Here is a 17,743-nt window from a genome sequence, read left to right on the forward strand (position 1 = left end):
TCAATTAATATATACTTTTGGCACCTTTCGTGTGTGACAAGACAGGGTTTTAAAAAATAATTTCACTCTAAAATGGGGTGAACTATGATTTTGGGGGTGCGATTTAAAGCCTTCTCCAAGGGGAGGGATGAATGGATCCTGATGTGTGTTTTGAGAAATTGATTTTGAGAGCTATTTTTGATTACATAGTACAGTATACTTTTCAGGAACTGTTCAGGAAAGAGCTGCTTAAGATGGGCAGCCATATAAATTTAAATAATTACTAAAAATATTCTGAATGGCAGTCATCTTTTCATTTTGATCTTATGAGAAACAATGCCTGGAGACATTAGTTTTAAAACAATACATTGTTGTTAGTTGCGAAGTCATGTCCAACCCATCATGACCCCATGGACAACATTCCTCCAGGCCTTCCTGTCCTCTACTATCCTCTGGAGTCCATTTAAGCTCACACCAACTGCTTCAGTGACTCCATCCAGCCACCTCATTCTCTGTCGTCCCCTTCTTCTTTTGCCCTCAATCTTTCCCAGCATGAGGCTCTTCTTATCCAGTGAGTCCTTCCTTCTCATCAGGTGGCCAAAGTATTTGAGTTTCATCTTCAGGATCAATATATACCTACATTAAAACAATGCATAAATACATTAAAAATAATGTTTACATTATTTTTTGACCATCTCAAAAACATTCATTTCAAGGTGACCCCAAATTTCTTTTGAACATAGAATGTACTGAATTTGTAGCTTAGTGTGCAGGTTGTAAGTGATAATGTGATGGGCATCTCTATCTGTTTAGCTATATTTCTGCCAGTAGCAGTAAACTCTAAGATGCTATGTCATGGTGAAACCTTCATTTTTCTGAAATGTAACAGCCAATGAACAAAATATCCAACTCTAATTCAATGTTCTTTGTTTGTTGATTAGCTGTCACCTATATCTTAAAAGCCAAACTGTTCTTTTTATTGAAAATGAAGAAAGACAAAGGTGCCTTCTTAAAAGCTTTTTAGCTATTGTGGATGGTATTAGTATGTGGAAGAAAAGGGCAATATATTGCCAGCAGAACAAGTTTGCCCAATCCACGGCAAACCAGCAGAAACCCACCTCTATTTTCCACACTGTTTTTCCTTTTCACTTTCGCTCCTCAGTGTAATCAGATCTCCTTTTCTAGAGCATCTTCTAGTCCCTGGAGCAGATTTGGGCAACAAAGGGAAGCATAAGTGGGGGCAGGGGGAGGGATCCCTTCATGGAAGGGAAGCAACCACGGAGGAAAGTCCTTTCCTCCATATTACAGAAATTCAGGATCCCAGTCAAAATAGTAAGATCAAATTGTACATTATGAATTATACATCTTAAAAGTTATTAAGTCACAGCTTGGTATTATTATGAATGTAGTGAGACAATACTGATTATTTGGATTTCTGATCCAGATTCTAAAATAGGATATAACTATTCTCAATATTAACTAGAAACTAGATTGCTAAATGATGGAGTAGACATAGACCACTCCTTTACCCCATATTTTACAAATGTATTTGATTTGATTGATTGATTTCTTCAACTTACAGGGCCAGCCAATTCTCAAAAAGACTGCTGTTATATTAATATTGCGTTATTTGTGCAATTTCACTGTCCCCCATGTTTCGTTTAGGAAAATGTTTCATGCACATGGAAAAAAGAGAAGCCGTTGCTTTAAAAAAATCTACTTGTTACTTTAATGCCATCTTATAGCTGAGCTACCTTTGCTGGGGTCCAGATGGAATCTTGGGGGAAAAAATGAGGCTACATTTGTAGTACTTGAGGTTTTCCTACTCTACTGTATATAATGAAATCACAACAGTCTTAAAAGATGCGTACTGCGATACAGAGATCATTCTAAGATCATTCTAACTCTGGTTTATGTCATTGTGACAGTACAAGTATAAGGTAGTGGTGACACGGTGATTAGGATGCAGCATTGCAGGCTAAGTGTATCCACTGCCAGGAATTTGATCCTGAACAACTCCAGGTTGACTCAGCCTTCCATCCTTTCAAGTTTGGTAAAATGGGGACCCAGATTATTAGGTGCAATATGCTGATGTTGTAAACTGCCCAGAGAGTGCTTTAAAGCACTGTGGAACAGTATATGGGTCTAAGTGCTATTGTTATTTTATTCCAATGCTATGTCTATTTTTTTTATAATTTGACAATCCAGACTTGTTCCTTACTTTTTTTCTTAATATATCCAAGATTCTTTAATATATGGTTCTTTTGATACAACTTCCTCTGATATACAATAAGTTAGCAGAAATTTACCTATTCCTAATATCTATGTATATATAATGTATATATATATATATATATACATTATATATGTATATTTGTTGTATTTATCAGCACAAATACAACAAATGTATATATACACATACACATATTTTATTTACATACATATACATATATTGATGCATACTTTGATCCCAGGAGCTCAATATTAAAAGCAACGGTGGATAATTAGAGGAATATGCATGGTGTCAAAGCCACTCCAAAACAAATTTTGGGATATTTAATGTAACTGAGGGAAGACAATAATAGGTACATAGAGAGTAACAGTGTCAATCAAACTTAATTAATTGGAAATACATTTAAAAGAACTTTAAATCACATTCAATGTTATGTTCTTGGCCACAGCTAACTTTGAGAGTGAAGCCTCTGGCCTATAGTTCTGAAGCCAAGAATTGCCCTCAGTTTGAAAAACGCTGCACACCCAGCCCATAAGGCAAAGATGCAGATTTATGATTTGGCTTAAAGGCCAAAGAAGTGTCAGCTGCAACAAATTGCTGCTGTAACAGTGATCCTTCTGTTGGGTTGTTGAAAGCCGTCATACCGGTCAGTCTCTGTGGGATTTTGTGTTTTTTTTCCTGAACATTGAATATGCCTGTCTTTTCATATCTCTTCATGTTGCCATTTTCATGTTCCTTAATCGAGGTTGTCCTGATGAGTGGACTTGAGGATGGATTTTTTCATTATTATCTTTTTCAAGTTCTTAGGCAAATAAAATAAAATTTGCTTAGAAAAAGAGCCCAATTAATTTCCTCCGACCACATGCCTCTGTAAATGTTTATGCTCTCTAGTGCTGGATCCAAAATCAATAATGGGCAGAGATGATAGAATTCAGTCAAATTCTCCAATGCTAACTATTTAGTCAGAAGTTTAGTTTTGAAATCAATGGAGCTCGCTTCTGGAAAAAGGTGTGAAGATATGACTACAGCCTTTTAAAAAAAGAAAAAGCTACCTGTGTTAAATGTATCTCTACTTTTAAAAATTCACATCCATGAATAAGATGTTCATTATTTGTAGGCTGATCAAGCTGAATTGGGCAATAAGTCTTCTCCTGGGATTGTAAAAATTGGCTTGAATAACTTCAAGCCATCCAATTTACTATCCAATAAAGCAAACAGATGTGGCATGTTCAATCCTGATATGTGTGTGTGTGTGTGTTTGAATTGTGGCAAATATCTCTGAGCTTGTGGGGTTGGGGTTAGTGTTAGGGTTCAAACGTTTCATTACCAGGTTAGGTAATATCTTCAGTGTTTACATGGACATGGACCTCCTCTAAACTCTGCTGAGGATGTTACCTAGCCTGGTAATGAAACATTTGGAAACCAACCCACAAGCTCAGAGAACAAACCTTCACCCTCATGTTTGAATAGGTTTTGAAGCTCATTCTGTCAAAAATACAAATATGCACATTCATAGTGCGGTGAGCCTTTCTTATACAAACATGCAGCTTTCCTAGCTGTTTTGCAAAGGTTTTAGTCTTGTTAGGCTCCTGTTTTGACAATCTGCTGTGCTGGAGGTTTCAGATGTGTAGTTTGTTTGCAGAAGAGCTATGATATCAGACCAATACAATAAATAATGTATTGGAAGTTAATGGCCAATAAAACAAAGGAACACTGCAGTACTGAAATATGTCCCAGTTGAAAATTCTTCCTTCGGGGATGATATCCATGTACAGTATGTGAAGTTTAACAAACTTTGAAGTATGGCTAAGCATGGAAAGTCAGTAGGAGTAGCAAGATTGGATGATTTACTTCCTGTGTGGATGAGCTTCTGTAGGTCAAGGGTCAAATTTGAGTGTTCTGAAATATATTGGTGGGTCATATGAGGCTGGGGCAAGAGAAAAGTAGCAGTGCTTAAAACAGAAAGTGAGAATGATAAAAATGACATTCTATTAAATCTTAATGCCCACTAATTCTTCTGTGTGTTCAATAGAGCTTTCTGCTTCCCCATTCTAGTAGCCTGATTCTGAGGGCTGTGGATCATTTCAGAGAAGGCCTGAATGTGTTTTAGAGGATATAAGCAGGCATCCAGAGGGAGAAATTAGCTAAAATCAGAAATGTTCCCTTTTGTAAATGTAACTGTCATTTAGTCCCCATGTCCATCCTGAGGTTTAGAGATTTTGGTCTAACACTGTTATTTTTCCATGGGGCAATAGGAGATTACAGTCCAATACATTTTGATTTGCTAAGATGGAGGACATAAAATATAATTATCCTTATATCAGCAACAATACCTGTGCATGTTGTTTCATATTTTTGTAAAATAACTTTTCCCAATGTTCTTGTTGGTATGTGAATTTGAGAAATAGTAGATTAAATTGAAGACTAGTATAGTAGTTTTATGAGCTTTGAATCTGGGACTTTCCAGTACACAATTTAATCTCGTTGACAACTTCAGTATACAAATTATTCTATGTTTAGTTTATACAAAAAAATCTCAAGAGGTAATCCAGCCTTAAGCATCGCCAAGAACAGTAGATCCATCAATATAGTGCAGTCAATTAATGTTAAATTAATCTGGATAAATTTTTGGGATTTCCAGAAATGTAATAGCTGCTTGAATGCCACCCCCCTTATATTAAATCTACTTTCTGTCTTTGTTCTTTCATACATATGACTACAGAGTGTTGTGTTGAGTCAGGAGTCTCTTGTTTATTAAGAAAATAGCATCATATATTTGTCACTTTCTCTACTGTATTTTCCCCACGTTCTGCCAGCATTCTTTCTCCCCCATGGGACCTGGTCTTATACTTTACCATGAGGTGCTCAACTCTTATGCTTTCCATGTTTAAGTAAGCATTGCTTTACCAGTCCATTAACAGGCCAAATAGTGCAGCCATATTATGATTTGGTTGCACAATTGCAAATGAAACCAAACCTTTCCTTCTTTATTCGTGCAAGCAACATATGAACTGACAGAGACAGAAAGAGCATTATAATGAAGGGAACATTTTTAAAAGGCTTATTTTAATGTAATCCAGTCCTGAATTTTGGCAAATACACACAAATATATACCATAGTTTTCCTTAAGCAAATACATCTGCTTGTTTTCTACCTTTATTTCTGCCCAGATTGGCATTGACAAGAGTCATGAATATGTGTCTCTTCGCCTATGACAGTTTATCAAGGCTTGAAATTCTTCACTGTTGTTCATCCCAAAAAGTGTTTTTTTTTCCAAAACGGTAACTAGACTTTGCTTTTCCTTGAAGACGTTTCACTTCTTGTCCAAGAAGCTTCTTCAGTACTTACTGAATTGGTGGAAGTTTCTTGGATGAGAAGCAAAATGTCTTCATGGAAAAACAAAATCTAGTTGCCTTTTGAAAAAGCACCTTTGGGATAACTATGACCTGGATGCCTGAGAATCTCCATAGGCTTCAGTGTTGTTCAGTTTGAGTCCAAAACAACCCTGTCCGCTTCAGTCTGCAATGCATACATGATTCCAAGGTGAGAATACTTTGCCCAGTTTGGATGCTGCTTTATTCAATGCAAGGGTGGCTGAAAGCTTTTGCATATAGATTATGACCCAGTGCCAAAAAGCACAGGAACAACTCTAACAAGAATTATTCCAAGACTCCAATTCTTGACATTTTATTTATAAACAGTGTACACAGAATGGAAAGCGTATAGCAAACATCAACACTTCCTTTAAGAATAGTGTTTTTTTTACTGAAACATGAATCAGGGGCATATGGAAGACAGCTTATTTGTGCTGATGTAACCACTGTTATCATATTATGAAATATTTCTGGCTCTGATCATCCTAATCCCTAAGATTACAATTAATCCTAAGAGTTCATATGTATACATTCCAATTCATGACTGGGATTAACCTCTATACAGATCTCCTCTTCACCTTTTCATGTACATCAAATTCTTGTTTTTAGTTTAGAACCCTCTGTAGCAGCTGCTTCCTTGTTCCTGAAACTTGACGTATTCTGATACTTGCTCATCCATCTACCATCAATCTCTAATGTTTAGAAGTTTCTTTTCTGTAATGACTCTGCCTTCTTTTGCTTGATGTTGATACTTGCTTATGAGCCATGGTGGCTAGAATGCCATACTGCAAGCTAACTCACTGCTCACTGCTCAAGGTTGACTCGGCCTTCCATCCTTCCGAGGTTGGTAAAATGAGGAGCCAGATTATTGGGGGCAATACACTGACTCTATAAACTGCTTAAAGAGGGCTGTAAAACACTATGAAGTGGTACATGTCTAAGTGCTATTGCTGTCACTTCCACAAGCAGTCTACCACAAGGCTCAGTCCTAGGTCTTGTCCAGTTCAATGTGTTTGCATTATAGAACAGAAAGATAGCTAGGTAAAGTTTGTCTTTTTGATGATGACACAAAGGTGTGTAATAGAGTTCACATTCCTGAGGGTATTCATAACATGGAAAATAATTTGGCATTGCTGGAAAATTGGTAAAAAATGTAAAAACTAGAGTTCAATGTTTTTAAATGTAAGATCATGCACTTAAGGAAAAGAATCCTCCAACAGGGGATACAGTACAACATATTGGGAGGTACAGTATTAGATAGAATAACAAAAGAAAAAGATTTAGGTGTGCTCATAGCAGATGACTGCAATATGAGAAAAAAGCAGTGTGGCCACGCAACTGTGAAGGCATAAAAAATTCTGGGATGCATCACTAGAGGGCTCACCAGCAGGAAAAATGGGGTCCTAATCCTGCCATTTAGGGCTTTAGTTGGACTACTGTGTCCAATTTTGGGAGCCTCGCTCAAAAAAAGATATTGATAAGATTGAGTGAGTCCAGAGATGGGCTCAAAAATAGGGGAAGATCTGAGGGATAAAACCTATCAGGAGAGTTTGGAGGAACTGAATATCTACACCCTGGAGGGCAGAAAGGAAAGGGTGTGTGTGACATAATTGAAACCTTTAAATAAATTAGTGGTGTGAATAAGGTTCTAGAAAGTAGTATTTTCAATATTAAGTAAAAATCAAGAACGCGGGGGCATAACATGAAACTGACAGGAGGAGGATCAAAAGTACTGTTAAAAAGTATTATTTCACAGAAAGTGTAGTGGAAGCTTGGAACCAACTTCCAGTGGAATTAGTGGGTCAATGCCAATCATTGGACAAAAATAAAAAATAAAGTAAAAATGAATAAAATGTAAAACTACAAGTAAAAATAATAAGTAAATAAATTGAAAAGAAAATAACAAACAAATGACCTCAAAGGGCAGGCAGTCTTTTTCTGCCCTCAGTTTTCTATGTTTCTATGTAGGACAAGTCTACTTTTATTATAATACTGTAGCTCTAGTAACAATCTTGCAAGTGTTTGTGGGTTTAAAAAAAGTTAATTCCACCTTTATTATTTTTTATAAATAACATAAGGTGATGAACATACCCAATGCTCCTTTCTCGTCCTATTTTCCCTCCAGAAACAACCCTGTGAGGTGAATTGGGCTGGGAGAGAGTAACTGACCCAAAGATTTTCCCTGCCTCACTTTATACTCACATGAATTAGGTGATGATTGTTTCCTCAAGTTATGTTTTGTGCCTGGGCTGAAGTCCCTTGTATCTGATTATAGCCTTGGTGGAAGCTCTTCTTCCTGTCCTGTTGACCTCACCCTATTCCTAAGAGATCTTTAAGAGGTGTGCATAAGCTCACCAAAGTGCCTACAGTCCCTGTCCTAATGTCCCAATTTATTATGTCCATTTCATGTATTCATAATCATGTTTATTCTTATATCTGTTATCTTATACACGCTTGATGAATAAATAAAAAAATAAAATAAAATAAAATAAATTTGATTCAAAGATGAGATTCTCAAAAGTGTGACTTGCTGAATTAACACGGAGAGATATAAATATAAGCTTATTCAAAGTAAAGTGTCTCTATTAAAACACACACATTAAATATGTTTAATCAAAGCGTTCAAGTGATTTCTTTGAAGAATAGCAACAAATGCAACAAATTCTATGGTTTTTGTTAAGGCAAGTCTAATTCAAAATATAACATAGGGTAAAGGGTTGATTAAATGAGACATAAAAATAAATGTTATCGATACAATATACAGACCACAACAAAAAGCATTTATAAATGAAATTTAACTGGCATGAGTGCAACTTGGCTAGGGTTAAAATTGTGCTTGAAGTAGCATGTTCTTGATTACTCAGTCTGTCTGGAAGTAGGAATAATTGTAGATAGGAATAATTTGTGAAAGAGTTGCTATAGGCAGGTTGGGGTGTCAGAAGTTTGAAAATTATAGAAAGTATAAGACAGGAAGGAAAGAAGGAAGGAAGGAAGAAAAGAAGGAAGGAAGGAAAGAAAGAAAAGAAAGAAAGAATGCTTGCTAGCTAGCTATGTAAAAAGTATGGATCAAGGAAAATATCTTAAAAAGGAGTTGGGGGAAAGGGGGAAAATTTGGAGAATTGATTTTTCCAGTTCTTAAACAATACAGTACCTATAGAAGAAGAACCAAAGTCACAATAGTAGAAAGGAGAGAAAAGCAGAAAGAGTAGGAAGACAGGTTTAAACTAGGATCCACCTAGTATAGTAGTGCATACCTCAATTTTGCACAAAGCCTAAACTGAAAATAGTTTTACGATAGAGTTGCAAAGCTCTTTACTGCTCCCAAGTTGCTGGTCTTGCACTTGTCCCATTGAAGGGGGAAAAAAAACAATTTTCTGATGGAAAAAGAGTAGGGACTTTTGTTCATGGGTATCCAGAGCCTTTATTATTGCTGGAATGAGCAAGGCTTCCATGAGACAGCGTTTTGCATTTGTTTATCTGGTCAGCATCCAATTTCTGTTGCTCATTTTTTTTTCTGAGGGAAAAAAATGATGGAAAATTTCCAGGGTTTTGGATCATCTGTTCTTCTTGGTTAGAAATGTAGAGTGTCTAAATGCATTTGGCAAACGAATGGCTGATGCTTCTAGGATCCCAACTAGAGATCTCCCAACAAAGTAAAAAAAATGAGAAAATTTGATTCGCACTAGCCCAATAAAATAAAGACCCTCCTACTTCTGGGATGAGAGGATGATGTCAACATGGATAAAAGGGAAAAGAAAAAAATGATTAGTATTCAAAACGTGTGTGCCATTCTCTTTCTTGGCTCCTAAACTGGGAAACCTTCCTTCATTTGGATAAACAGCACTCCGGAGGATCTGTTAAATCCAATAAGACAGGGATATCTGCTTTTGAGATATACTTGCCAACAACTAATTACTTAGCTAAACATGCAGATTTAATTAAGGTTTGTTCCTTCTTTAGCCAAAAAGAACATTTTAACATTATTTTGGGAATCAGATTAGCAGCTTGAAACAATACAGTGAAATGTCCTGTCCTCCAGAACACAAAAAAAGCCTGTGGCTAGGTCCAAATTGGAAAAGAATCCCACAGTTAAAATCCATGCCTCATCTTTTCATTAAATACAATATTCCCATACACATTCAGAGTATGGTCTTTTTAAAAAAAAACTATGTTCCACAACACTACTTTTCAGTTGTGTCCTATCTCCACTGTTGCAATATCACTCTATTGTGAGATAAGCTTGCTAGGACCCACATCTTAGGAGAATGCCCAAGAACATTGAATACTAAAGATCACTGTGTTGTCATCTTAGATTTCTGAAAATGTAACGCCCAACATCAGATATCTAACTGAAGAAAATGTAAGATGGTGACTGCTTTAAAAGCATATTTAATCCACTGCCTTCATCCAGATGTTCTGCTGCTGCCTAAGTACATCTGAAGGCTGGGTAGGGAAGCATAGCAGTGGTCGATCTGATGCTGATAATTCTGGATAATAACCCCAAGGGAACGGGAGGGTTATTTGGCCAGCCTAGCAAGTTCTGATACTAGGACTTCTTCCAACCCTTATGTCTAGAAGAGGACTCTCTTAGATAACCTATATGCAACTATCTGATATAATTCTTTAAGGCTCTCTGCACAGCTCACATGTTTTGGGATGTATTTTTTGTTGCTTCTTCCTGCCATCTTTTCTCACTCGCTTGTTTCACATGGTATTTTACCTTGTAAGAGATCCTTTTGGTAAGAACTGTGGAACAAATATACCTGTTGCATTTACAATGACATTAGTATTGTGAATGCATCCGGTGACTGGTTGCTGAACTATTAGTGCCATCTTGGTCCCCACACATATATGTATACATTAAATTTATGGCCAGAAAAGCTGTCATTCCCAGTTTTCAGCAGAAACATGGATGTTCCTTTGGTTTCTCTAACACAATGCTTATGTGCATGGGTGGGGACCCTAACTCATGTTAATTCTGTTTACAGGTTTGAGCCCTCTCTCTACTTTGATTAAATTGGCATAATTGTGGGGTAACTCCCACGGCCGTTCTCTTTGCACTGTAACTGTTGAGTCAGCTGCAACAAAATTGTAAAAATGCATTTTGCTAAACAGACAAACCATGAAAAAGGAGAAGACTGTTCTCTCTTCTGAAGTTCCACTTTCTTTGGACTGCTACAAAGCATTAATTCCGAGCAGCTGAAACAATTCAACATGTCTCCCCTGTGGATTTTGCTTCTTAGATATTGGGCAAAAAGGGACTATAGATTCCATTCATCTCCTAACAGATCTTCAATAATTCACTTTCCTTTTATAAACAATGGCTTCAATTATGGTAGAATATTTACAGAACTTAAAAAAATGTTTCTGAAAGCCCAGCACTTAAGAAAAGACTTCTAAGTACCTTCAAAACCCATAAACACCACAGGGTTCTCTCAACTCCTGATTTTGAATTTTGGTATTCATTTCCTTCAACTGAAATTCTCTAGATGAATTATTGGTCCAATATATAGAGAGTTCTGGAATTTAATCCCCTTCACTTCATTCGCAACTGAATGTACTTCTTGTATAAACTGTCACTTTAACATAACAAATGGGATTGAACTTCTCTATTAACCCAAGTAGCCCAAATTACAAGCATAGCTCATGTTTTCCTGACTAGTAAGGTAAAGGTTCCCCTCCTACATGTGCTAGTTGTTCCTGGCTCTAGGGGGCAGTGCTCATCTCTGTTTCAAAATTGAAGAGCCAGCGCTGTCCGAAGACATCTCCATGGTCATATGGCAGGCATGATTAAATGCCAAAGGTGCACGGAACGCTGTTACCTTCCCACCAAATGTGGTCCCTATTTTTCTACTTGCACTTTTACATGCTTTCAAACTGTTAGGTTGGCAGAAGCTGGGACAAATAATGGGAGCTCACTCCATTACGCTAGGGATTCAAACCGCTGAACTGCCAACCTTTCTGATAGACAAGCTCGGTGTCTTAGCCACTGCATCACTTTCCTGACAAGTGATGTTGTTCTAATGGAAGTGTGTTTATTTGGGAGTGAGTCCCATTGAATCAAACGGCATCCGCTTTAAGTGAATATGTAAATGTCCATGGCACTTGCCAATTCTCCAAAGTGTCATTTGAATGAAATGTTGAATTCTAATACCCTATGTAGGCCAGTGTGTAGATCATTTTTACCACTTGTCTCTCCCAGTTTATACCTTGCATTATTTAGCAACATTTTTGAGGTCATACTTGTGAGGGGGATGCCCATAAAATATGTCTGAAGTGGAACAAAGTTGTGACTGGCAGAACCAGCCTTCCTGTCTGGCAGAATGATCCAACTGTCTCAGATGGCTGATGCTGTGGATTACAGAAGAGGCCTCCAGCCATTCTTTCACAACCCTCCAGCCATTCCCTCTCTGCCTATGATCTACCCTCTAGCTTTGAATTTGTGTGTATGTGTGTGTGTGTGTGTGTGTGTGTGTGTGTTCTCCTATTCAAGAGCTGAAGTAAGGTACAAACAGTTGCTTCTGCATTGTGAATGAGGTGGGAGAGGGCAACATTTTTTGCTTTGCCTCAGGCACAAGATGTCAGCCCTGGTGATTATAGAGAGATTTAGTATTATTTAGATGGAGCAATGTGAATGTAAGTTTTTTTAAAAGCACCCACATATCCTGCATAGCAAACTACTTCTGTCATTCAGGCATCTTTTTAAAAAGGCCCAATGGAACAAGGCTTTGTTGTCTTAAGCGAAAACTTCAGGAGCTGCCCATGGACTGAAAGTCTGCTTGAGGCAGCAGCTGCAAGACAGAACTGTAGTTCTGGTACCAACTCAGCGGCTGAATGGGTCTGTTTTATTCAAACCCCATGAGGGGAGAATTCAAAAAAGTGTAGGACTATTATTGATGCTTGTTAGGTTTGCTGGATAGAATAACAAGTGGTGAGTGCTAGCAATCTCCACTAGCTTTGGGTAAGAAGCAGCCTTAGGTATATTTTTGTAGAATTCACAAGGAATGGTAATTCATTTAAATAAAGCAGGTCCATTGTTCAGACCATTACAGAATGGCCTGCATCCTCACTTGAATGCATGCTACACAATAATTTCTCCCCGTCCACTCCATTTTTTTGTTGTTGTTGTGTATGGCTGTATGTCCTTGTTCTGAATATTTTATCCCCCCCCCAGCATATACATCTTAATATTTATGAGGATTAAATTTCATGCTATTGGAAATTTTTTCCAGCAGTGCTTAGCTCTGAAGGCAGAAAAGCAATTGGAAAGTTCTGCAGCTCAAATTCCAAAGAAATGAGCTCGGCAGTGTTCTTGCTCAACTCTCATTAATTGAAATGTGGCTTGTCAAATGGAGCTCTGTAGGAGCAAGGCAGAGGGCAATTTTATGGCCATTCTTTGAGAAAACCTGAAAGCACAGGCCTATATTGTTTTCACAAGCAATGCTAATGATGCCTTTGAGTATGGTATGCCCTGTTAAAAGAATCTGGAAAAGAAACATTTTAAAATCTGAGATGCATTGTTGTTGATTTTTTTTCCCTTTGGCCTTTCCCACTACTGTGTACTGGAATGCAACCAGTTTCCCATAGCAGAAATCTGTTGAATTGGCAAAGGAGAAGCTCTGTAACATACAAAGGGTCTTAACCTGGCACAATAAGGTAAGGGAATAATAGCCACCGTTACCCAGCTGTTGCTGCCAGAATAATTGTGCTAGTTTCGATGAGACATTCTGCAATTCACGCGGGAAGTTCTGATGCAGGTATGCCAGAATTACTTGGATAGAGGGCTACATAATACATTGATTGTATAGGAAGTTTAAGGAAGAAAAAGTGTATGATGAAAAGTCAATTAAACAGAAAGGATTTATTTCAGTTTGTGAAAAAGAAGACATCCTCTCACATCAGGAGGTTAGCAATCGATGGCCTTAGGCTCCTCATATGTAGTCATAGAAAAATGTTTAAAAAACACACTACTGAAGATTTGAAGAACTAGGGTGATTTGGCGTTTTTTTAAGAAACAATATAGATTCCTTAAGAGCATGTATAATAGCAATAGCATTAGATTTAAATACTACTTCACAGTGCTTTACAGCCCTCTCTAAGTGGTTTACAGAGTCAGCATATTGCCCCCAACAATCTGGGTCCTCATTTTACCCACCTGGGAAGGATGGGAAGTTGTGTCAACCTTAATAAGCTTTTAAGCTTATCTCTTAACAGGGTCCCCTCCCCCAAAAAAATTCTGGTATGAAAATGTTGACCCAATTCCATTTGGGATACTTAATGAACCCAGAGAGCCATTTTGGTGTAGTGGTTAAGGCACTGGATTAGAAATTGGAAGAGTAGGATTTATGCCACTTTAAGCATGAATCTTGCTGCGTGACCTTGGTCCGGTCACTCCCTCTCAGTCCTGGGAAGGAGGCAATGGTGAGGTTCTTCTGAAATCTTGCCAAGAAAAGTGCAGAGATTTGTCTATAGAGTTGCCAGGAGCCACAATTGACTTGAAAGTACAGTAAGGTAAGTTTTTACCTTACTGTACCTTCTTGGCTCTTCACTGTTACCATGGAGAATTGAATTTTTATCTGAAATCAGTCTTACATTAATGAAGACTTTTTACATACTTCATTCTTGTTTTCTTTTCAAACAACAATGGTCATCTCTTTTCTTCTTGTTTTCTAGGCACCAAGCTGCCTTCCAACTGTCGGAAGCTTTGTCTCTGCACCAACCATGGCACCTTATCCCGCAGCAGCCCAGGTGTCCCCTTATATGGCGTACAGTGCTGCTCCTTCTGGCTACGTAGGTAGTCACGGCTGGCAGCATGCTGGGGGCACCCCTCTTTCACCCCACAACTGTGATATTCCAGCTTCACTGGCTTTCAAGGGCATGCAAGCAGCCAGAGAAGGTAGTCACTCCATCACCGCCTCTGCACTCTGATATTGGAAATATGGCAGAACATCTGGTCTGGTCCGGTCCAGCTCAGTGTTCTTTCTTTTGTCCCGTAATTCTGCTTCACAGACTGACTCAATGAGCTGGAACTATTTTTTCCATGATTTTGTGCTTAAAAACAAATAATAATTGCGGTTTGGTAAGTGTAAATAACATAAGGAAGGGATAAATGTGTTGCCTCCCTTTGCACTGCATAAAGAAGATTTGACAACCCTCAGAGGGCTTGTGTGACTGTTTCATTGGTAAAACCACACATATTTATTTTTAAAGCTACAGGACTTTTTCAAATGTGCAATTGTTTCATATTTGTGGGAAATCATTCAAAGAGACCCAATAGATCAACAAATGCAATCAAATAGAAATAGACTTCTGGACCAAAAAAAAACACGTTCTTGTGGAAAAAAGTATTGGACAGATGAATAGTTGTGGCTAACAGATTGTGTTTTATAGCAACAAATTATAGAACCAAATGAATACATGGCTCTGTTATTTATCTTGTATTTTGTTGTGATCACAAAGACAATAATGTTTTTGTTTTCTATTTGTAAATATGGACTTGGTTATCATCTGCATATCCACTAGTCAACTGAGTTCTGTTTTTCTTTTTGTTGTTAAGTGGTGACATGGTAGACATGCTCTTCCCACTTTAGCATCCTTCAATAGTGTTAGGATTGCAATTCCAGAACATTCAGTGGGAATTCCATGAATTGCAGTCCCAATTCACCCATAGTTTGCTAAAATGGGAAAGGATTTCCAAGCAATTTGCAGTTTCTCTTCTTGGTGATGTCATTTGCCTTAATGGTTCAGGTTTTGATAATTCTATGTTTGCAGCATGGTATGAAAGCTCCTGAAAGCACTTGGATGAAATGAAAAGCATTTGGTTTTTTCCCATCAAAGATCCTAAAATGAGTACAAGTAGTCCTCATTTAGTGACCACAACTGGGCCTGGCAACTGGGTTCTTAGGTGAAGTGGTTGCTAAATGAAACTGCAACTGTGCTTATGATCAGCTTTCCTTTGTTTTACAGATCTGCAAAGGTTATAAATGTGAGGATTGGTTGCAAAGTTACCTTTTTTATCACAGTGGTAACAGTGAACAGTTCTAAACAAGGCAGTTGCTAAATGAGGACTACCTGTAACTATATTGCTAGTAGGTTGAATTCAGAAAGTTTCTCTCACTATTTCACAAATGAAAGGATGCCTTTTGTTTGTGGAAGGCACTAGTGCTCAATGAAAACTGCTGCTAAAAATAATAATAAATGTAATAAATAAAAATAAGCAACACAAATTAAACCACAATCACCCCTTTTATTCTGTTCAGTAGACTCTCCCAGCCTTTCAAGAGATAAATAAATTATAGGAAGAGGTAGAATCAGCAAAGTTAATGTTCCCCTTTTTCTTCCGCAGAAGCATCCTATGATCAACATTTACTTACTAGTATATCAATACATTTATTTCAGTGGCATTTGAAAGTGATTGATTTTTCTGGGTGTACTGTATAGAAAAAACATTTTCCATATAGTATTTAATCACCTACATTCATAATAGCGTAGCATCACTGACATGAAAGAGAAATGGATAGGGAAAAAACCTAAACAAAATGGGAAGTTATCCCGTCTCTTTAATATGAAATTGTGGGTGGGGATTTTTTTAGTAAGCCAAGAAGCCAATGCATAATAAGAGTTTTGCCTCCAATTCCTTTTATTGGGTGCTTAGGCAGAAAGTGGGTGAATTATGATACAAGTAACCACTGTGAAAGCCAATTGTACTGTAATTTCTTTGCTTAGCTGAGTTCAGTAATTCCAGCCCCAGCCTCCCTAGTGATGTTGCCATTTTGAAAAGTAAACAAAGAAAAAATGTCTACACTTCCTGTTTTATTGAATGTAAAACAAAACTAGGCTTTTGGTAAAGTTTACATTATTGTACATAAGCATGTTTCATTCATAGACATATTGGTGGTGGTACTACAGATATTATTTATAATGTTAACAATATTCCTCTTTTTCATTTCTGTATCCTTTATCAAGCATCATTTCATGGTCACTTGGATTCCAATTGCTCTCTTATATTTTTCCCCCCCAGTATAATCTTTTCAAGATGGTCTGTTCTCCTTGGACAATAATAAAGTTGTGAATTTAGTTTTGGAAAGCCTGCTCAAGCTTGCCATTGTGTGTTGAAGATAACCATGAGAAGGAAAGATTTGAAAATCGACATATCTCCTAGCATGATTAAATATTAATATATTATGTACTTTTGTAAGTCTAGTGCAATAATGTAAAAACACGTCGCTCAATACAGATTTTGAAAGACTGCTTAATAAAATTATCTACATTTCTTCCTGGCCATATTACGCATAAACATACTGCTGGGAGAATAAGATAAGATCCTGTCTCTTTTCTGAGAATATCATGTTTTTATTTCTAAACAGTCAACAAAGGTCGATTTCAAAGGCAATTCAAGGGAAATAATGTGTGATGTCATATTGAGGCTTCCTGGAAAATGCTGCACAATATTTTCATTTTGCAATCATTTAATCATAGATTGAAAAGAGAACATTCATAAACTATAATTGGTATCAGATTGTTTTCAGGCTCCTGTTTTGTTTTTAAGTACTGCTATTACTAGAACTAGTTGACCAGAAAGTAAAGGCAGCTTATTTGTAAGGCCCGAAGGAAATCCATTTGCTTGTAATATATGGTGTCCTTTTGTGGAATCCTTAATCAAATAAAAGCACTGATACCCTGAAGCTCACCAATCCCTTCAATGACAGACTTCACTCAGAAGAATATTTGTTTTCATTAGTACTCTGGAGTTGAATGTCTTTGGAGATTCTCAGTCATCCAGATCTTAGTTGTCTCAAAGGTGCTTTTTCAAGAGGCAACTGGACTTTCTGGTTTTTCTTTGAAGATGTTTCACTTCTCATCCAAGAAGCTTCTTCAGCTTCTTCTTCAAACTGAAGAAGCTTCTTGGGCGAGAAGCAAAACGTCTTCAAAAAACCCCAACAACCCAGAAAGTCCAGTTGCCTCTTGAAAAAGCACCTTTAGAATTACTCTGGAGTTGGGCTACAGCTGTTTGCAACCCACTTGAGAGTGAGCTTTCTTGAACTGAAATAATTCCTGCTTCCCAGTAAAACGTAACCAACAAAATTTCTCTTAGAGCAATTTTTGCCCATGCACCAAATGTCAGTGCTGCAAATCTGAATTTCTCACAAGCTCCTGT

General features: G+C 37.4%; 1 protein-coding gene across 1 annotated transcript in view; it reads left to right on the forward strand.

The window, feature by feature from the left end:
- PAX9 (paired box 9) overlaps positions 1-17,230 on the forward strand; it is a 41,610-nt gene extending 24,380 nt beyond the window's left edge. Inside the window, exon 4 of the mRNA XM_014054018.2 lies at positions 14,260-17,230. Within this exon, the coding sequence (XP_013909493.2) occupies positions 14,260-14,514 (255 nt within the window). The 3' untranslated portion in view covers positions 14,515-17,230. The remainder of the gene's footprint in view (positions 1-14,259) is intronic.
- The last annotated feature ends 513 nt before the right edge of the window (positions 17,231-17,743 follow it).

Source organism: Thamnophis sirtalis, unplaced genomic scaffold (genome assembly GCF_051295495.1).
Source record: "Thamnophis sirtalis isolate CommonGarterSnake01/CBP01778 unplaced genomic scaffold, rThaSir2_p1.2 scaffold_1, whole genome shotgun sequence".
In the NCBI taxonomy this organism is placed as follows: domain Eukaryota; kingdom Metazoa; phylum Chordata; class Lepidosauria; order Squamata; family Natricidae; genus Thamnophis; species Thamnophis sirtalis.